Source organism: Poecile atricapillus, chromosome 1 (genome assembly GCF_030490865.1).
Source record: "Poecile atricapillus isolate bPoeAtr1 chromosome 1, bPoeAtr1.hap1, whole genome shotgun sequence".
Lineage (NCBI taxonomy): Eukaryota > Metazoa > Chordata > Aves > Passeriformes > Paridae > Poecile > Poecile atricapillus.
Genome location: NC_081249.1, coordinates 17296688 through 17319640, shown reverse-complemented (window position 1 = coordinate 17319640; position 22953 = coordinate 17296688). Strand labels below are relative to the sequence as shown.

General features: G+C 39.1%; 1 protein-coding gene across 1 annotated transcript; it reads left to right on the top strand.

Annotated features, from left to right (window-relative positions):
• Positions 1–850: 850 nt before the first annotated feature.
• On the top strand, positions 851–22541 carry BMX (BMX non-receptor tyrosine kinase). Its single transcript, XM_058829714.1, is given in 15 exon segments — positions 851–900; positions 902–981; positions 1937–2068; positions 9649–9877; positions 14725–14755; positions 15532–15600; positions 15707–15717; positions 16302–16322; positions 16324–16431; positions 17566–17626; positions 18388–18452; positions 19404–19522; positions 21328–21381; positions 21384–21466; positions 22494–22541. Coding segments are annotated over 15 exon segments (1161 nt in total).
• Positions 22542–22953: the final 412 nt, after the last annotated feature.

The window sequence follows — 22953 nt, the reverse complement described above, 5'->3', positions numbered from 1 at the left end:
ACTATTTATTAACAAATAAGTGTTGCAAGGTGCAGTTTAAAGAACATATGGTTCTAGTATTTAAATTACATTACGTATTATGATAAATCCTTTTGTCTGTACTCATTTCTTGGCATAGCTTTGTCAAACCCAGAGATTGTTGTGCTAGTGTTTGCATAAGTAGTAATGGAAGTACTTGGCCTATTTTCTACGCCCCACTAAGTGCAGGTTAGAGTCATTCCATGTGGCTGCAGCTGATCCTGTCTGGGCTCTCAGTGGTCACAGTGTCAGAGCTGATGTGGATCAGGCACCTGCTCTCACATGCACAATATTAGCAGTCCAGACAGTTCAAGCAATTGATCTGATTAATTCAAGCACCAGTAGGTTAAGAAGTTTCATAAAGATCACACAGTGACAACCCCAAGAAAAGGACCCGCAAGTAGTGCTTTAAGAGAAAGTAGCTGAAGTTCCATCTGCCCCAACCTTTTTCCTGGCCTCCTGTACCTCTGTGAGCCCCACAAACTTCAGTGGGAATGACAAGGTTTTTTACATTTTCTATCAAACCTGATATTTTAATTGCATTTACAGCTTCTCTAAGCTATGATTAACTAACTTCTATCTCCATACCATTCACTCCTGCAGTCAGTCAGGGCAAGTACCTGCCCTGTAATGCCCGAGAAATTTCCTGAAGGGAGGTGACTACTCCTCCTTTGCCCACATACAAAACATATAGAAGAAAATGATTATGTGTTCATTATTACAGTTTCTATAGTTGTTTTTATGTTAATAATGGTAATAAAATAGTAGTAATAAATAGTGTTAGTAAATAATAACAATGAAAGTAATTGTGATGTTATTTTAGGGAAATGTAATGGAGAAGAAAGCAATTCTAGAAGAACATTTAAAGAAGTCACAACAGAAGTAAAATATCACCAATCAATTACAAGAAAAGATTCTTTGTTCTGACAAAATCAAACACTTCTGATTATGAATATGGCAAAGGCATATGAAATATATTTTCAAAAGAAGCTATTTTAAGATTTTCCAGTGCCACTCCCATTTTTTTCTTTGAAACTTGATTAGATATTTTGTGTTAGAACAACAGGTGTATTTTGTTTTGAGTTGAATTATAGGGAATCAAATCCTAGTTTCATTTCAGGAAAACACTTATCTGTAGGCTTAAGAGTGTTTATATTCAAAACAACCCCTACAGTTGTGCTTACCATTGAGCATCTGTTTGTGTCCTTCCAAGGAGGACTTAAGCAAGTAATTAACATTGACATATGTTTACACACTGCCTTGGATAGGGATGTTTTCCTTGTTGAGGCTTTGCTCTCAACTCATGTAAATAACTGGCTTCACAACTTACCTGTATGAGGTGTAATTAGTGCAGAATCCCATCCCTCAGCTGCACAAAGCAGATGGTTAAAATATCCTTGTTTCCTAGGGAATGACTGTATATCACAAAAGGGTGGCTTTTCACTCAAAAGATCTCTCATTGGGAATATATGTTCCAGGCAACTTATTTTAATTCTTTTGTTCCTTTTCATACATTTGAACTCCTGCTGTGAGTCACAACCCATTACATAACTGCAGGGAAGCCCACTGAGAATAAACTCCATTACTTTGCCAAAATTACAAATGCCACAGGTAGGCTTCTGGCTTGCACTTAAGGTGTTTTCCCCTTAATTCTTCCTTGTTTTTCTCCTATTCCCCCCTTCTGCCCTGCCCTCCTGCAGCTGGAGCAGATGCTTTCTCAGGTGTAGGGCTGAGTCTTGTAACTGACTTAGAAAGGAATATTAGGTGCAGGTAGGGCATCAAGGAGATTTCTTACTACCTTTCTCTTAAAATTTGACAAACCTGAAGCACAAAATGATACAAAATCTTCCAGCTGTAATACTTCATATTGTGTTAACATTAGTTCACAATCTGCTGTGGTTTTGTCTCTCTTAAGAAGAAAGTGAAGGGGGATCAATTAGGATTGAGAAAATTCAATTTGTTAAGACAGTGAATATTGAGGAAACAATGCCTCCTGCAAGACAGTATTCTTTTCAGGTGAGCCATGAAATTTGTTACATTTATGTTTCTTGTGGAATACCCCAGTTACCCTAAGCTTACACGTTGTGTCCCTGTCCTAACCTGATACTGCTGAGTGCTACTGATACTAATACTTTATGGTTGGACACAATGGTTTTAAAGCTCTTGTCCAACCTAAACAATTCTGTGATTCTAAGATATTTATAGCAAAGAAAGAACCAGTCCCTATTAGTGAAGATGCAACTTTCCTGAAATATTTTAACTGATTGTCATGGAATTTAGATCAGGTCTTGTTTCTTTCATGTTCACAAATCTATCTATATACTTGCTTTGATTTTATCTGGAATACATCTGTGTGATTATCATTTATTTTGAAGCAGAATTGAGCACATAAAATTCTTATTTTAATTCTCTCTGTCAAATTCCACTCCTCTTTTTTGGCCTCAATGCCAAAAGCAGGATTTTCCCCTTGACTTCATGATTACTATTCATTCAGGAAATCCCAGGCTGTGCCTTGTATCAGAAGATGCAGCTGCACAAAGCATATTTGTTCAAAAACTAAATGTCACAAGAAAAGCATAACATCAAATTTGCTCCCTTTCATCAGTTTCAGATGCAGGACTCAGGTTCCTCCTGGAGCCTCCATCAATCCCAATTCTATGGGCAATGGAACAGATGTGGAAGTGGTTACGGATTCCTTGCTGGACTGCCAGTGACAGACTGCCCCAGCACAAGCAGCAGGCTGCTACAGTGAGTCACAGGTTACTGAATAGTGCATTAATTCATGACCCTGCAATAATTCCCTTGCCCAAGAGCAAGCCCATGACAGATACTTAACATTTAACTACGTGGTTGATCCTAGCTGTCATTCCATTTTCCTTCTCCCTCCCACAGTGTTGTGACACCAAACGACACATTAATGTTAAATTAGTGTATTTATGTCAGGAGTGCATAATTCAGTAAAGTAGGGGAAAGTATATGCTATAGTTTCAGGATGGGAGACTGGGAAAACAGTGTTTATAAAAGAGACTTTTGGATCCTGATAGCCAAACAAATTCCTACCCTCATGCTGTGGCCAAAGCACCTAATGGTCTCCTTGGACATGGAAACAGGCACATAGTGAGTAAAAGCACTCGACGTGTTTTGACACTGCTGTGATCACCAAGAGAATATTGTGCCTTGTTCTGGTGACTATAATCGAGGAAAGATGTTGAGAGCTGAACAGATGTCAAAGGAGAGGCTTGACAATGACTAATAGATTGGATGGATAACATGTCAAAGAGAAGAGCTCACAGGGCTCCACCATCTCACTGCATAAGGAGAGGAAGCACATTGATTGATGGGTGTGTACTCACCAGTGGGAGTAAACATTTAACAAGAGCCCTTTGGGCTAACAAACAAAAGCAGTAAAGTGGCATTTGAAATTCTGTGCAGATGACTGAAAAACAATGTACATAGGGGAAATGAAACCGTGACCTAACACAGAGACAGCCCAGTGTGATCTAAAAATCAAAGCAGATGTTAGTAATTATCGGGTGGGCATTGAAGGAAGATAGGCTGAAAACAGGCCAAACAAGCTGATTGTTCATATTGTCAGTAGTAGTTAAGCTGTAGGAACACTTACTGAAGGATGTTATAGATTCTAGTTATCTGCCTAAAAAGGTAACAATGAATTCAGAGTAGAAATATATCTCTCAAGGGGTATTAGGTATAACTGCACCACCTTTGGCTCAGGATTCTCAGATACTGTACAGCTGCCTGGAGCAGATGTTTTTCCTCAGTATTTATTACTGGATGCTGCCAGTGACGGGTTCCTGGACTTGATGAGTGTTTGATCTGGCCTAGAGTAACACAAGCCAGAAGCTGGAGGATGAATGTGGAAAACTGAAGTGGAAAGAAAGAGTTTGCATGCGGACTATAAGGTATTTGTACAGAAATGATGGGAATCTCCAGAAATATTTGATGGCATCCTTTTTTTCTGTAACTGTTCTTTAGGACCCTTTGGCTAAGACAGTTCACATTTCTATTATTTAAATTTATATCTTTTCATGTGTGTGCTTTTTTTAACATCATAGTTGCTATAAAATGTAGCTTTTATTATAACCAGGGGGAAATAAAACACTCAATTATATCTGCCATGATTGATCAAAAAGTTAGTGATATTTTTACCTATCAAATAAACTGGATGGAATTATTTTTTGTCTTTATTCTTAATATCTCTAGTTATATTCTAGTTTTAGGCTGTAACACTCTTCTAGTCATGATGTCCCATAAGCTGAACAGGTAGGAGTAATAGAAACTGAGCAAGAGAGAATATATGGGCGAGTGTAAAACAATACAGTTTTAGGTGCTAAACTCATATCTTTTTTTTCCTAAACAATGTGATTTCATTGTGCAATTTATTTTAACATGTTTTTCTGACGTATTATCTGTACAATTTAGTTGCAGGATTTTAGTTTTTATCTGTATAGACCTAGAGTGGGCAACAGGACCCCCCAGGTACCACATATTCAGAAGAGGATTTCCTCAGGTCTCTGTAGGTGCTTAACACTGAAAGACCATGTTTGGTAGAGGGAACAGCAGTTTATGGATATTTGGGCTTCAGCCTTCTAAAGTTTGATTATTTCAAATTGTAGAACACTGGTAGATTGGTTGGTCTTAAATATTTACAGTCTAAAGAAGTATGAACCCAAAATTAAAAGATAATCCAAAAATGTAGATGTGAGCAATTTGGAACTTGATTTTCAATTGTGAGACTGCCTGTATCAATTTTGAAAACTGAAATTTATGATGCCGGCTTATCTACTGTTACCACAGGTTTTATCATTATGGAATATTTAATAATGTACAGAGTTGTCAATTGATTTGTAATAGTTTGAAGAGCTTCATGTAGCTTCAAAATCACTTGTTTGCAAATTAGGCCATGAAACCTCCAGACAGCTGCAAGGGCAAGAAAATACCCCATTACCAGTCATGAATGGCTTACCCAGGAACTAAAAAGAGAAGTTTTGTGTATTGAACATTTCAGTTATGTCAGATAATAATGCATGCACGATAATGTGCTCTATCCACCCTAAATTTGTTCCTAAAGAGGCTCCTGGTGTTGCTAACAGACTTGTGTGGAGCACAGGGAGAGTGTCTCTGTAGGGACAGCTCCAAACAGCCTTGAGCTTGTGACCACTGTCTAATTGAAAGCAGTATGTCTTAATCACTGATTCATAGACTAGAAGAGTGTATGAAAAAAACTTCAGCAAAATTGAAGCCAGCTGGACATGAGCCACTGTGTGCCCAGCTGGCCAAGAAGGCCAGTGTTGCTAGCAATACTGGCTACAGCCTTTGCAGCAATATTGATTAAGTAAAAGGCTTATTTCCAGAGGGATCAGGGAGTACCATCAAAATTAGCTCTCTACTGTGTAGGAATTCCTAGAGATCCCAAAATCTCCTCTCCACCACCCTCCTCAGTGAAAGCAGTTAGGCAGGGCAAACATTGTGCCTGGCCTGTGAACAGCTATAGCTGCTCTGCAGGGTGAGAAATGGTACCAAGCTGCATTTCCCTCAGGCAAGTCCAAGCTGTGCTTTTCTGAGCTTGGGTCAGGAGCACAGATGCCTTCTTAGGAATGTCTGTTTAGCCCGATTTTACAGAGGCAGCCTCTACGTTAATGAATTGGGAGGTGCATCTTTACATGCTCTTGTCTCTATCCCAACTTTATACCAGTCAGAAACCATGAGTGTGGTGTCCCAGAATCTGAGAAAGGCAGGATTTCACAGACCCAGAGACAAACAGGACACCAGGATGCCAAAAAGCACTGCTCACACTAAACCTGAGCCCTCCAGCACAGCAGTTTTTTGGTCAAGGTCAGGAGCTGACAGAGTTTAGAACAGAAGAAAGCTTGAAGATTTTCTTCTCTGTTTATTTCCTCATCTAGCTGCTTCTCCTCCTGGACAAATGCCACAGCAATAGTGATATCTTTGACTTTATTTTTACTGCCCAACTTAATTATTGACATTTGTAGGTGGGAAGGAGGCAGCAATAACAATAAAAAGAGAAGAGACCAAAGTGTCTTAAGTTATGATGTTTTTATCTATTAAACAAAAGGAGTAAGAGTAGGGTCTGACTGTGTATTCATACATTGTTACAAAGCCTCCAACAAATTTAACCAGGTTGTGTTTCAAATCACGGGATTTTTAAATCTGTATTTCCTGCACTTTTTAAAATTTGTCTTTTCTGTATATTTAGATTTGGGTCTATTTCCCAGATTCCCTCTGTTAATTGAACAGAAATATAAAGAAAAAAGAGAGCTGGAATTTTTATTTATGCAGTTGATATGAATAGCCAGAGGTTTAAGAGACACATAGATTGCCAAGAGACAGAAGATAAAAATCACAAGACGTGTAAAATAGAGCTTTGAGAAGAAATAATAATAAAGCTTTAGAGAGAAGCTATGAACAAAGAAGCTTTTGACATTTTTTTTCTGATAGATTTGAAAGCAATAGCATTGTGAACATGTAGCAGCATAACTTGTTTTGAATATTGTGGTCTGTTATGCCTGGGTTCCATCAGGAGATGCTTTGTCTGTCTGGAGAGATCATCAGTCATGCAAATCAGCTGCTGAGCATTCTGGACTCTGCTAAGTCTTTATGACTAATTTCTACTATCTGCTTGAGTTCAGAGATGTTTTGAAAGTGAGAAATTTAAAAAGCAGGGACATGACATTTTTGTGATGGGTAATTCTAAAACAGGTTCAGTAAATGAAGCTATAATAATTACCACATCTGAGTAGAACAAATTGACTACATTTTCCAAAGTCATGTGATATAATCAGGTTAAGAAGGCTAATACTGACTTTTCGTGGTGAGGAGCAGTCTATATTTAGACACAGAGCTAATTCTATAAGCTCTCAGCACATTTTTACTTTGTCCTTTCATCTTTTCAGTTTGATGATCCGAGGTGTCACCATCCCCCCAGCCTTCTTTCTGCCTACCTCTCAGTTCATGTCCCTCACCTCCCCAGCTCTGCAAACGCTTCTCCCTTGCTTTCTTCCCAGGTGACCTGCAGTGTTACTTTTGTACAAGGTATTACTTTTGCACGCACATCCTGCACCTTTGATGCCTCCATTTCTTTGTCAGTTCAGTATTTGTACCTCTCATCTCCCACAGAGGAGCTGGTGCCTAAAGAGTTTCATTACAAAGAATGAATGGGAACAAAAGGTCCCTTCATGGGGGCCAGAGGGCAATTCCTCGGTGCTTTGATAACCACAGAAAGCAGGAGCTTCCTGCCTGAGACACACTTTCACCTCTGCTGGTGCCTGGAATCCAGGCTTTGCAATGGACAATGGTTTGTGTAGGTCTGACCAATGCTGCAGTAGAGCAGAGGGAAGTTCACTGAGTGAACACACATATCTTCTCATTGTTAAGTATAGGACAAGCCTTATGAAAGCTGAAGTGATCCAGCACATGCTTCCAGATGTATAATAGGAATGCAGTTCTGCAGATAATAACCATTCCTCATATGCTCATCAGAGCTGAATCTCAGACTCACCTGTGGCTCTCTGTAGATGGCAATGGCACAGTCATCATTATGACAACCACAATAATACCACTGTAAGCATAAAGGAAATAATAAGATCCACTCAGTTACTCAGGAAATGCTCTGGGGCTTTCAGCCAGTTTTGGACATGGAAAGCTGTATACATGGACACGAATCAGGACATTAATCTCTACCAGATTACAAATGAAGTCTGTCCAGAATATTGCAACAGTCAAATATACATCCAGCAGTGAAACACAGATGTGTTCATCTTGGACTGGTTTTCTTCACTGGCAGGCTGGACAAAGAAAACTAATTTCCATTATAATAATTCTATACACAATTTGCTTTTCCCAATGCTTTCTAATTTCTTCTGTTCATACAAAAAGATGAAAGTTCCATCAGAGGATGACACTCTGATGAGGTCAAAACCCACAGGAAATTGAAGGAGCAATTTAATCTTAAAAACTCTTCAAAAATTACAAAGGCCTAATATCAGAGGTGCACATCAGCTCATAAATATGATTACTGAATATCAATTTGCTCTACTAGGTCCTCTAAAGAGACAACAGTTTAATCCCTGCACTATATTTTTTTCCCATCTTTCTGACAACTGCAGGGGAAAACTGACTATTTCTGTCATTACTCTACAAAGCCACTAAGGCAGTGTAAGATTTGAGTCCTGCCTAACTCAGGCCCTCAGCTATAAGAACCTTTCCACCAAAGTCAGATATGACCAAGAGGAAACAAGTAGCATTACTTCCTGAGTAACAGATCTACTTCTAGTCAAGAGAAGAGGACTCTTCTGTGTGTGATACCTCTGTAAAGGATGAGTATCTCATTGGAGCTCAGTGAGATGAGATTGAGATTTGTTGCTTGCAGAAGAGATTATGTGTCTTCTGTCTCAGTGGACATAGAACAACCCAGTTCTGTGTTTTCTTCTTGTTTAAATTAAGAAATGTCAATAAATAGAAAACAAGCATACATTCAATGCCATGGTCACTTGGAATTGATTTAAAGGAATCCCAGCCTGCTGAAGGACACCTGGCTTTATTTCCTGACAATGCATTACAGTGGTTCTTTAGTGATAAATAAATAGGTGGCATTTGCAGCCTTTTCTCCTAAGTCATTCTTATTTCTCTCATCCTTAGCTGCCAATGTGTCAAGTGTAGTTTTTTTCTGCTCTTAATTAAAGAATTGTGATGTCTGACATTTCACTGATTTCTAAATGCACTTCAGTGCCTTCATTTTAGATAGGCTTTTGCCCATGATTTGATTCATGTCACCTAATTTTAATGCCAGGCTTCTCATCCAAGTCATTTGTGCAGACATCCTCAACAATCCTTGAGGAGAGGTAGACACTTCTGTAGGATGACATATTTCATGTGAAGTCATGGGTTAAAATCTCATAAGATGAATCCCATAGCCATATACCAATTTCATTCAGCTCTGCCCAGGCAGAGTTAGGCACCAGGGAGAGACATTCCTTATATCCAACATGCTTGGCAGAGAAACAGCAAAAAAAGCATGTAGAGGAAAATAAGTGATTTAGAATTAGCATAGCTTCTTGCTTTCAGTGAGTAGTAATAAACAGTTGATTAATGCTTGTTGTCCTTGATGATAACATCACAATTGATCAAAAGCCATTAAAAAAAACCTCCAAAATTATTTTTAAAATACTCTGAATGTATCTTTTGATACAACAGTACCCCATCACAGTTATAGTAAAGCAAAACTTGACCAAGTGGTGTCTGGAGTGCAGGAACTGCAACAGTTCAGAGAGATGGCAGGGTTGGGACACAAGTCAGGTCTATCCCATAATTCTGGTAACAAGAGCTTCCTATTACAGCAGTGGCAGTCTCCCCTCAGAGTTAATTGCTTCTGGTGTCATTATCATGGAACTTGGTTCTGTCCTCACCTGCCTCTCACATGTGGACAACAGCGGCTGGGGTGCTTTCCTCATCCATTCTAAGTGGATAAAGGAAAAAACTTCATGCCTGTGCCCATCTTCTGTGCTTTGATTAATTTGATTAATCATTATATATGTTTGCTATGTTGGAGATATAAGTGATCATGTACATGTCACATGTTAATTCTCATTTCAGCTTGTACTGCACCACCTTATCATTTATTTCATCTGTCTTCAAAATCGGAAGCGCAGAAGCCTGTCCTGCCCCCAGGGCTGCCACCAGACAAAACAGCCCTGAATATGGCTGTGGCTCAATGCAACCATGAAGGCAGAGGAAATTCAGCTATCCAGCTTGTCAGAAGCAATAAATACTGTGTATCACAAGAAAATCATTCTGACTGGTGGAAAGTAAGGGATTTGGAAGGGTACATATGCCCTGCAGAAAGATTTTGTTCCATGACCAAAATCTTCCACATATCTCATCTTCAAAGACAAGACTGCAGACAGTCCTGGCAGATTTCAGGATCTATGTTAGAATTACCTCAGTAGATTTAAACACTGCTCTACAAGCCTCGTTGTCTTCTATACAACTCCATTTTCATTGCCATCCTTGGCTGGCAGGTTGAATAAAATTTACAGCAGTCACTGCCTAGTGCAATAACGAAGATATCCAGTGGCCTTATTTTTCACAGGTGCCTGAAGAAGGACTTGTCTATGCAGAACACATACATTTTTTCTGATTATTTAGTTCATGTGAATAAAAAGATAAAATCTCACCTAACAAACATTGCCTCTTGTGTGTATGCAAACCAGTTTTAGATCAGCACCATTACAATTACAGTGGCAGAGACAGCATGGTAGACCTGTGGGAACTGCTGAGGCACAAATCCTGTGTCACTTCAGTCTCTACTCAGCTTTAGCAATACTTTTCCCCTAAGGCAGGGCATGCCTATCCTGCACAGGGTTTATTACTCTTTTAGAGGTTCAAAAATGGAGAAAGTCCCTTCAGCAAATTAAAATAAGATATTTTTTGTTAATATCCATCAGGGGCAGAAAAGAGCACATTTTCTAAGTTATTAAATGAGGAACAGCTTCAGGAGTTCACTGGAGACCAAGGCAGTACAAAAACCAGGAGTTGCCTAGAAGAGATAAAGTTCCTGGTGTGTCTCATGATGGATACTAGCTGAGTTTAATTTTGTGTGCTTGATAGAAATGTAGAAGGGAAGAATTTTTGAGCTAGGAGATGCTCAGATTGCTTTGGAACAGACTGAAATTACTTGATCTAGTCATAATTCCCTGATTAGGTTTACAATTAGAAGAAAACCAACAAAAAAAGACACTAAACTTGAGGTGACTCACAAGACTGCATACAGTTGTGGATGAAGAAAGCAGCACATGACCCCACCAACTCGAAGAAAAAGATAAATTGGTAAGCCAAGATATGCTCCTAAACACCTTCATTTATGGTTATGTAAAAATAGATGACACAGTCAGATTTGCTTATGAAGCCTGATTAGAGGGCTCTAAGATGGATGAAGAAGCAGATAGACATCCAGAGAAAGGTAAGACATTTACAGGTTTTTTTCCTTTGGGTCAAGAAACTGAGACTTTTGCAGTCTTGATTCTATAAGGAAAAGTCACATATACACCAGAAAAAAAAAAATCTTTAAATTCTGCTTGAGAAAAAAGAATGAAGATCTTGATTTCTTGAAGGTAGTAAGAACAAACATCAGGAGTTCAGCTTCCTTGTGCAACCAACATCTGTGTTAAAGGGACTCTTCCCTCTTTGCCCATATTCAAATATAGGCAAATACAATTTATTCCTCCCTCTTTATTTTTCTGATGGGCATGACATCCAGTCCACTACCTTAAACCTACCTGTTGGCCCCTAAAACACAAATCCATCATGCCTGAGTGCAGCTCAGCTGTCCATATTCACCTAGCTTCTCAATTTCATCTGTCACTGTGCAGGGAAGAGAGCTGAGCCAGCCTACTGAGCCTGTGTTCAGCCTTGGGTAGTTTGCAGGCAGCCAGTAGTCCCTGGTGTCCACCACACCGCCCAGGATGGCACATGAGGACATCCTGCAACAGCTGCTCCAGCCTCCCACTCCATTAAACCAACCACAGAGGAAGAAGCCATTTCAATGACTAGCAAAAAGAGCTCTTCATTGAAGTGCAATTTTCTAAAACAAATTGCTTCTGTATTTTTATGCATGGGAAGTAAAAGCAGAAATGTTTTAACCATGAGTATTTCTGTTAGTGGTGTTCCAAAAAATGTCTCTCTGATTAATCCCTTTTCCTGTTTTAAGTGACCGTTTAAGATGCAGTCATGTATGACATCTAAACCAGGAACTGCTTATCTTGTGGGAATGAAGGATTTTACCAAGTACTTACTTGAACAAGCTGCCTTGGACTGATGATAAGCCAAGGGTAACCAATATGCAGCCATCTACTGCTTCAATGTTTTCCACACCAGTCTAGTAAAGATTAGGCAACACTTCTGGAATTTATTTTTTTTTTTAAATAACATTCTGAGTATTAAGCATAAAGTTTCCTGAAATGCTTAGGATCAGATAAGGTTTATCTTCTTGACTCATACAATAATAAAAACCATCCTGGTTCCATTTAAATCAGTAGAGTTTTGTCACTGACTACTATGATGTTGGGATTTCAATCTTTGTTCTCTTTATTTCAACATTAAATCTGCCTTGCTAGCCCTCCTGTGATTTTGTATGTATTTATATGAGTAGTCCAGTGCAGGATAAAAGGAGTCCAGATCAGATCCATCTTTCCCTTTTTAGTAAGATGACATGACATTTTAAGCATTAGATGTATGCCAAACTATTTTAATGAAACAGAACAGATTTTCTTATTATAAGCCATACTGGACAAAATTCAGAGATTCCCTTGAAAAATCTATACTCTTCTATTATCCTGACAATATTATTTCTGTAGTCGGGGTTATTTTAGAGGCCTCTTTCTCTGTCACATGAACTCCTGTTATCTGTCATGCCAAGGACATTTGTTTGGAAAGTCTAGGGTTGTGCAATTTTGGAAAGCTTCCCTGTAATGTTTGAAAAGGTAGATGCAGTCTCCTCCTAAGGTCACTGAAAGGATATGTAGTGTTATTGCCTGTTAGGGCTTGCACTGAGAATATTTGGCTTTCTAACATACTGCACAGTGGAGGAGTAAGGCTGTTTAAATGTTCACCAAGTGGTAAAAACATCCAGACAATTACATATGTGTCAAGTTTTTCAAATATTCACCTTAGACCATTGCATAACTACTCAAAAAATGTATATGTAGCATGACTTTTAACACAAGAAAGGAATTTTTCATAGAGTTGAATCTTAGAATGCTTTGTAAAAGCATTGAAGAGACCTTTGAAGATCCTCTAGTCGCTGCCATGGAAAGGGATGTTTGTCACTAGATCATGCTGCTCAAAGCTCCATCTAACATGACTTCTAACACTTCCAGGGATGGGGCATTCACAACTTCTCTGGGAAAACACCTACAGCATCTCACGACCCTCCTCACGAAAAATACCTTCCTTATGTCCAGTCTAAATTTACCCTCATTCAATTTAAAACCATTACTCCTTGCCTCATTACTATGGGCCTTAGTACCAGGTCTGTCTCCAGCTTTCTGATAAGCCATTCCAAGTATTGGAAGGCCACATGTTTTCCACAATTTTAACATACTGTTTTTTCATTGATGGGAGAACTGACACTGGCAGAAGAGCAGAGTATTGCTAAGCTCGAGTGCATTTACAGAACCCATCTTCATAAGAACCAGAAGAGTCTTTGGGCAGAGCTTGCATTTCTGCTTTACATGTCCACTGTACCCACAGCAGTGGTATCCTATGTATGGCTATCATAACAGTGACAATAAATATAGATATTGTCATTGGGAACATCACTGCCCCCAGATTCCTGAAGGCATGAAGGTATTTGTTTTCAGGGAAAGAAAAAGTTGTTTAGACAAATGAGTCTTGTAGACTAAAGTGATTCTTCATGAAAGGCAACTGCTGTTAAAAAGACTTTCATTGGTGCTCCCTGAACACCAGCATATGTTTGGATTGTTTCTCCCATTTGGCAACTCTCCCTTTATTTAGTACAGTTAAATGTTATGTAACCAGAGGGTTACATAATAATAATAAGGTTAGAGTACTATGTACCTCCCATGTTTAAGGCAGACAGCTGTGTCATGGCCTGCAGGACACAGAGCAAACTGCGTCTGATAGAGCTCCAGGCAGAACTTTAGGGCAGCAGCATCCTCCTCTAAGGAGTTACCCTAAAAAGTCAATGTCACAGAATGGACCCAGATATTTAGGGCAAGGAGAGCTGCTGATGAGGGGAAGCAGATGGGAACTAGTGGTTTCCCTATAATCTCATGGCAAATAATCACATATGTAGGACAAATCCCAGATCTACCCTCTGACTTTTAAAAGCAGTTTTGAAAATATTTACAGTGTCTGGCATTTTTTGTGTGTCTGCTGCACTTTATTCAGAAACCAGCCAGTGAAAAAAAAGCCAAATATTTCTCTTTGGCATGCAGGTAATATCTCCCATGCTCAGCCTGAATAGCTGCTCTGTCAGAAGGTCCTATATATCCTTTATTGCTTCTATATGAAGAACCATGGAACAGTTTCTGTGTCGTCTTTTCTCCACTGTGTAGCTAGAGGATGCTGATGCTCTTCAAATAGTTGTAGTATTATAGAATGTTAGAAATGTCTGTTCTGACTGGGCACTAATAGTCATATTTCAAAAAATGCCTCTTCTACATAAATGAACAAACTTTGCACCCCTAAAATAGACTTGGAACAAAGCCACACTGAGTGCATTTCCCCCTCAAGCTCTGGGGTTTTTTTTCATCTCTAATCCTGAGTTGTTTGCTCCCAGTGTGGCTTTTTCTGCAGGTCAGTCTAGAGGAATCCTCTGAGACAGTTTTACAATATACAAATGTGGAGTAGAAGCAGCTCACCCAGACAAGAGCATGACCCTGAGCAAACTCAGTGCAGTGCTCACAGAGTGTTGGCTGGATGCAGCTGAGAAGGAGCAAGGATGGGCAGCACCAAGGACTAGTCAGGTGCACAAGGAGATGACTGCAAAAATACTTGTCCATGGACCTTTCTGGAAGGGACACAACCTCACCCATGCTTTCCTCATGGATATGCTGTGTTTTCCTCTTGCAGCTTGCTCTCACTCTGCCACCAAGAGCTTTGATGGAACACGATCCTTTGTGAGCCTTGGCTCACTCTCCTTTTCCTTAGACGTGCACAAGAGGTTCAGAGTGAAATTCAAGTGTGGCCAAAAGATTGGAAAAGGCAGTTATGTCTCAGTCCCCCAAGATGCTGGATGCCACTGGCTCTGTTTAACTTTAGGGGACAGGAAATTTCCTTCAAACTTCACAGCAATGAACTTCTTCTAGGTTTCTTCTTTTCTCCCTGCAATATGGAGGTGTAGCTGTTAAATGAACTCTGAAAACCAGAATTTCCAGCCCAGTATGGCAAACCATCCACAGAAGTAAAGCTGGATAGCAAAAGATAGCATTGGAGTATCACATAAAGACTGAAAATAGTGCAAATACAGAGTACAGTGAGAATCTTTTTACTTAATCAGTATTTCAAAAATACATGTACAATAGAAAATACATTAATCTAATTCTTAATGTAAAGAAACTAAGTGTGGTGGATAGGGCTCTTATGTGTGGCAGCGTTTGGGTCTTATAAACTGTACAGCCTCTGGAGGAGACATGAGGTTAATAACTCTTCATCTCCCCACTTATAAATCTGTATCTGTGCAACAAAACAAAATTGCAGACAACTTGCTTCATGTCTGGGCTAATTTTAAATATTTATAGTGGGATGCCACAACCACTTTCCTAGACCCTCTCTTTAGTGGAAATAAGTATTTCTCAGGCATAATTCATCATGTCCTAATGTAGTCCTTTAAGGAGTTCAGGTGATTAATGTCTCTTTCTTTCTGGACATAATGCTGTAAAAACCTAAAGCTCACTGAAATTAATCCCAACCTCATTGCTTCTTTGTTTCTTGTACTTTTTTTTTTTTTTTAATTAGGGAAAAGAAGGTGCTTTCCTGGTTTAGTCTGGCTAGGCAGGAATTTACACAGTGTCTATATTCAACAAGGCTCCTTACTAAGTATCCAGTGAATGTGCAGCATTTCTGTGAGTGTGCCATGGACATGCTGCTTGGTGTGACTTGGCAACAACAAAATCCCTCTACTGTGTTAAAGATGAACCTAGGGCACATTCAGGTCATATTCATTCTTTGAATTTGAACATGACAGTGGCTCCCTGAATGGGAAAACAGGGACCCAGAACTGTCTCATCTAAACAAAGGCACGCAGCAGGCACATAATCTAGGGGAATAGAGGAGTCTCAAGAATGACAGAGAAGGAAGGGAGTGGGAATGAGAATGGGAATGGGAGCTGGAATGGGAAGAAGAATGGGAAGAGACAAGGGAAGGGGAAGAGGAGGAAGGGAGTGTTTTAAAAATTGATATAGAACCATTGCAAGGGCAGAATGTGAAAGCCTTTTGCTCCAGATGTAACTGTTGGGAGACAAGTACTAACCCAGACTTTGTCTGAGTATGCTGCAGGAACCTCCAGTGGGCTGGGAGCCTGTACTGCACATCCCGGGTGCTGAGGAGGGAAAAGCAAGCTGAGGCAAATGTAAGACTTTTCCTGGTGACATCTACAACATATTTTGTTATTTGGCCAGCTGGAGCATTGCAGCTCATGCAACAACTAACTAATCTACTAACACAAGGGCTGGGAGGCACTTTGCAAGGTTTTGACATGTACTGCATTTGGTGATGTTTTTAATCAGTAAAAAAGGAGCAGTTAAGCATTAAATGTGTACAAACCCCTGAGAAGAAGTACTACTTCCCTGAAAATTACAGCTTGGAATCAATTCCCAAAATTATATACTACCACCAGCACAACTTAGCTTTCTGGAGGTATGTTAGGATGCTTTTGGTGCTATTTCTGGAGAGCTGTCAGCTCAGGCAGGGAGATTTTTGTAAGGTATCCCACAGGAGAAGTGGTGCTCGGAAGGCAGGGGCACGACCTACCATGGGTCAGTTCCACCCCTCGGGCTCAGCCACAGCTGCTCTCCCTTTGCTGCCCTCACCCCAGCCACCACTGAGGTCTGCTGAACACAGACACCCAGCTGGCCCAGCACGGGGCAGCTCTGGAGGAAGCACTATGGTCACATGTAACCAGCACTCCCCACCATGATCCCTCTGGGTCCCTTCCACTCCAGGATATCCCACATGCCAAGGTGCTCTGCTTCAGAGTGGAGCTGGCAGGTCTCCAGCACTGCACACTGCCTTTGTGGGCTCTAGGCTCAGGAATTACTGTTCCACCTCACAGCACAGACATCCAACATGCTTCCAGAAAGCTAAAGGGAGGGAAGGTCCCTTCCCATGACTCCTAGGTAGCTGACCAAGAAGCCATTAGACAAGTATTCAGTCAATAGATGGAACCTAATTCTGAGCATACACTGTACAACAGAAAATGTCTGGGATAATTAAGATTCCCAAAATAAATTAAAAAAAAAAAAAAATCAAAGAAAAAATAGAAATTGTTGTACATCTCTCTAAGTTTTGCTCTTCAAATATCAATACAATGTACTTAAAGAAATTGTTGAAACTGGATACAGTCCCATCTCAGACTTCAAACACTCAATTTCTAAAAGGATTGAGTGTCCTTCTGCTTGTTACTTTGAAACTTGGTATTGATGACATCAAAAGAAGACTCGGTATTGATGAAATTGCAATCCTATGGCCAACACCTGAAACAGGATTTAGCAGCACAAAAGTGTGGCCTTAATGGTGGGAACCGCCTCCATTTATCTGCCAGTTTGCAAGCAAGTATTTCAAGTTGCTTTTGATGAGGGGATCAGTCATTTCAAGGACTTGTACCTAAAGTTTATGCAAAACTTATCTTTCAAAAGTGCTGTCCTTCATTGGGGAAATAAGCTGTTATTTTATTGACTTAATAATAGTGTACACAACCAAATTTCTGGTGCATAACGCTTCAGTCAGCAGCAATATTTTGTCTTCTAACTTTAGTCAAAAATGTGTTGGAAGATTTTTGACAATTTATGCTCCAGACTTGCTTCATTTTTCAACAGGGGTGCAGTCCCACCAGGTAGCATTTTAGTTGTATTGTTGATGCTTTCAAAGAATTGTTTTTATGTGTAAACAAAGTTGTTAAATCCATACATCACAAACTGATTTATAAATCAGAAATATCAGACAACTTAAGTAGCAGAATTCAAGCTGTAAACAGAAAGTCAGTTTCCTGAAAACTGGCTGTGCACTATGGGAAAGCAGAAACAAAACTTGAGCTTGATTTCAGATTGAGAACTGTGGATGCAAACAGTATCACAGAAGTTAATGAGCATGCACACAGAGAATACAGCCCTTGATAAATGTTCTCAAGTGATCGTTTGCAGAAACAGGCTTCTATTGAACTTTTCATAAATCAAGCTGTTTAAATTGCCTTTCACTCTGTTTGTAGTGTATTGCAAATAATCCAATCAACACTTTTCACTTTTTGATGCCTTGGTAAGTTCTGAGACTACTGAAGAAGGCCTGGAGTAGGAAGCCTTTAAAATAAAGGGTTCAGTTTCTTACTCTGTTGCTGTTTTTCTAGATGAATGTGGATTTCTCACCTCTGTTCCTCATCCTTCAATTTCCTTTTTTCTTAAAGCTCAGAAAATGGTACAGAATATTTTTCATTCAATAGTTAGAAAGTGAAACAAGAGAGCAACAGTTTCAAACTGAATTGCAGCAAAGATGTCATAATTCACTGAAATGCTAGAGAACAGAAATTATTAGCAAACGCCTGATGTTGTTTGATCCTTTTTGTGTTCTTTCCACTCATCTATTTTCATTTCTCCACTAAAGGCTGCTAGGAACTGTTTGATTGACAGCAAACTTACTGTGAAAGTACCTGACCTTGGGATGACAAGGCAAGGTAGGTGGAAGAACTGGGAGCCTGACAGTTTGAAGCTCTGATGTTGGAGTATATGCAGTTTACTGGCACTGATCAGCTGCAGCTGGCTGTCAGGGAAGTTAAGGCATGCGGTGTGATACAGCACTTTGTGTTTTCTTTCCATTAATAACCATAAGTTATTATGGAATTAGAATAAAAAATAGAAAATAGAGTCACACAGATGTCTCAAAAAGTTAAGGCTTAAAGGCAAATCACAGCTGAGAGATTTCACTAGTCATGTTTGTGAAGAAATCTCAGTGTTTACTTCGAGTACAAAGTTTGCACCTGATTTGGGTACCAAGCATCTTAATCAGTGGCCTCAATGAAGAGAAGTTGGAGAGGATGAGCAGCCTATGGAGCATGTCCTCTGAGAAGAGGCTGAGGGAGAGAGATGCTTAGCCTAGAGGAGAGGGGGATAAGAGGGGATCTAAAAGCTACTATAGCCACTTACAGGTACAAAGCTAATGGAGCCAAGGAAGTCTTACCTGTGCCAGGTGATGCAGCAGCAGACACTGCCATAGGCTGCAACTCAGTAAGTTCAAGTTGGATAGTAAAAGAGAAATTGTTTCTCCAGGAGGGTGGTGGAACAGTGAAACATGATGTTCAAGGAGATGGCAGTCTTTAGGGGCTTTTAAGACCTAGCAACAGAGAGCCGTGGCTGACCTGATTTGGGAGTAACCCTACTCCAGTAGAAAGCTGGGCTAGATTGACCTGACAACAGGTGTTTCTGTGATTCTGCATTATTTCCTTAGTAAGCTGATAGCAATGATCTGTTCTAGATTATAGGTAATGCCTCTATCCGGTATCCTTTGGAAACCTGAGATTCTGCCTAGGCTTTCTTTAGGACCCTTATGATGTTCAAAGAAGAAGCAATAAATGGTATTTCACTGTAACTTGCTCACAACCAAGTTTGGTTTGTGCTTTTTAGGGATGTTGTGGATAACCTGTGTATAAGTTCTCTAGGAACCAAGTTTCCAGTGAAGTGCTCAGCATCAGAAGTTTTTCATCACACCAAATTTAGCAGCAAGTCAGATGCATGCGTCTTTACTATGTATTGAATTTGACATCTGAGTTTGTATGTATATATGCTATTACATTTGGACTTCATCAGCTTGTTCAGCAGTCATTTAACACACTTAAAGGCTATAAAAAGAAGTTACAGCTTGTATTCTTGTTCAATTTTTATATGCAAACAAGCCCTATCATATTTGGACTTTTTAGCCATAGGATTCTTCTTTTAGGCAAATAGAAACTCTGCCCACTCCACATTTGAAAAATATGTGTTTAATATGGTCAAGTAAACTTTGGTGGTGGAGATCAAGTCAAATTTTGAGTCTGTCTAGACCATAAATCAGTGTTGCCCAGCTGTAGGACTTTCTGTGAGCTGGGACTCTGTATCTCAGTGTAAAGTATATCTGTTTGCAGATCACTTTCCACCAGGAATTTCAAACATTTGAACTTCTACTTCAGTGGTTTCAAGCTGTGATTTCCAAGTCCCCAGAGTCTGTTCAGTGTTTATAAAAGTCTGCAAAAGGTGTCAAAGGAAAGAGAACCTTTTGTGAACAGGCTTGAATTCCACTTATCTGGGTCTGCTCCTCCAGAAGGAATATTTTGGCAGCTGTCAAACTGATGGAAAGATTGGCAACCCACTGTTCTTGGCATCGAACCACAGTGAATTAAGCAGATAAAAGTGTTTCTGAATGTTGGGTTGCTTCTTATCTTTAACCTCACCTGGTCTCCCAGTGTTAACCACTCTGGCAGAAAAACAACTCATTCATGCCCTTTACAAGCTGTTTATAATATATACAATTAAACCAGAAGTTGGATTTTGTGGTGATACATTTTCTTTTTGCTCCTATTGATTAAATCTTGGCCCCAGGCTTTACTTTCATTAACTTCAATATTGGCATTAACTTCAATGAGAAATTTTATTTTTCCTTAGAAGACATTTTTCTCATTTTAACACTATCCATTGATGCAGTGGAAGCAAGGGGACTGTGAGATCAGTCAGTTCTTGTTTGATTGTTTTTAACTAATGAGCCTTTAAAGGGCTGAAGAATACAACTGATGTATTCATATCCCAAAAGCAGATGTAAGAGAACAAAGAATCCTGGGTTTTTTATGTTCTTATCAAAGAAAGCTGGGTTTTGGATGCCATTTTAGTGTCACTGTAACACTACAATGCTCCAGTCTTCAACCTGGAGTGAAAACAAAGACCCCACAAATTTATTTTAAAATAAAATTACAGCCAATATTATATATCATTATGAAATAAATATTTCCCAATTTTTTTTTATTTTTTTTTTTTTACTTTAGGGTAGGCATATTTATCACATATATTCATTTACATGCAAAATTGTTTCATGCAAGGCTATAATTATGAATTAGTGATTATGATATTATTCAGTGTTTCTATTGCTTCTGTGTACTCCAGCTTTTAAAGGATGCAGCTGACACTGTAAAATATTTGGTAATCTTTTTGATACCAAGGAAGTGTATATCCCACTCAAAAAAAATCAGTAATTTTTTTCTTATTATTTTATAAAGACATAGATACCTATAGTTGTCATTTCGTTTTTCCTTCCTTCTGTGCACACACGCATATGTAAGATGATGTTTGCATGTATTCTGCAGAAAATTCAGCCCAACATTGTCCCCACTAAATGTATTTTGTAACTTCATCATCTAAATTAGTCTTCTTATGGAGTAGGAGTTGTTTTAAGTTCAGGTACAGACCCACACTTGCCAGTCTTTTTTTTGGACAATATTCTCAGAGTCTGATCATTTTGATGTTGCAGGTGTAACTTGTCCCATGAGAAAGGACTTATCTTGTATTTCTTGACTTTAATTTCATGTCTTAATGTGGGAGGTGTTCACTTTGGGAAAGCAGCCCTATGAGCTTCATGATGATTGCAGAAAGCTTCTCAAGGATACAGACCACAGCAGGTTCCAAACATCACCTACCAGAAAATGGATAACTGCTGGTATGAGGTATGTATGATATATGTACATCTGCACATACAAACTGCAGAAAACAAAATCACAGGAGTCACTATGAGCCCCTGCTGATAGCTGAACTGATGCTCATAATGAAAATATCCTTTAATAAAAGTCATTGCTTGTAAGTAATACATTCTATATTACCTAGTTCAGGACATGGTTAATACAGGAAATGAGGCACAAAGGCAGATTGGCTTCCTTCTTTTTAGAAGCACATATTTAAGCATAACACCTTTCAACATCAACAAATACAAGATGAGATTCCTCTCACCTAATTTTAACAGTTTAAAAATTGTGTGCTGAGCTAAACTAACTAAATTTCTTCCATGACTACAGGACCATTACTAATACCTCCCTGTGGACATTTGCCCCTTCTCTCTTAGCAGCCACAGAACAGAAGATATTTGCCTTCCTGTACAGAGATTTTAAACAGCAGACATAGAGGAGACATCCAGTTTTATAACATACAGTTTAAATCTGTATGAAACAACCCTGTCCTTAAAACAGAAAGATGTTACCCCATCCATGAGTCTTCTAGGACCTGTCAGGCAAATGCTGATTATGCTCTTTTTATTTTGAGATCTTCATCTTCTGTGCCAAAAATTATCCTGATTTATTGTTCCTCTTTGAAATGTTGACCACCTCTCTGCAGACCAGTACTTGTTTCTCACCAGCAACAAAGAACTGTTTTGGACATTATTGATTACACCCTGAAATGACTGTGATGTTCTCTTGGCTTTTTTTAATGTAATTGCCAGGAAAATGAGTAACGTGACTTATATTAGAGGCCATATTAGTGCAAAGAAAGAAGATTAAACTATCACAATGTAAGACAGATATAAAAAGGAAGTTAAATTTTATTTATCTCCTGCAACTTTATTTTAGCATGCAGAAATTTGTAGCGACATCACCCTCTATGAATTTCTGCATGCTAAAATCAAGAAAAAGGAATGCAAATTACAGTGTCTGAATTATTTTAAAATTAGGTAACTATACCTATAATCTTTGCTTCATTTAGCTACCAGAACAGCACCCTGCTTTTTATCAGCTGTTACCATTCTTTTGAGGCATTGAGAGAAGGCAACAGAGCTTGCAAAATAAGATTCAGAAACAGATGACTGTGCATACTGGCTCCACATCACCTGCCTGCTGTACAAGAGCTGAACCTGAAATCTGCCTGACATTAGCCAGCCTTATTATTCTGTATTTTAGTGTTCTTCTCATTTAATCAGGGGGCTGACCAAGAAGCATATGGAGAAAGCATTTCTGACACTCTGTGGATGACAGAATTTGGAAGGATACTGTGGAAAAATATAATTTATTTTGTTAGCATTTTTTCAAAAGACTTCCCAGACACTGAGATATATATACCAATTATGTGCACTTCTTCAGTGCCTCCAGATTGTCATTATTTGGCCTTAACTGGAAATGTAAACAGGGAAATATATGATTGCTAGGTTTTCTGATTATCATAACTC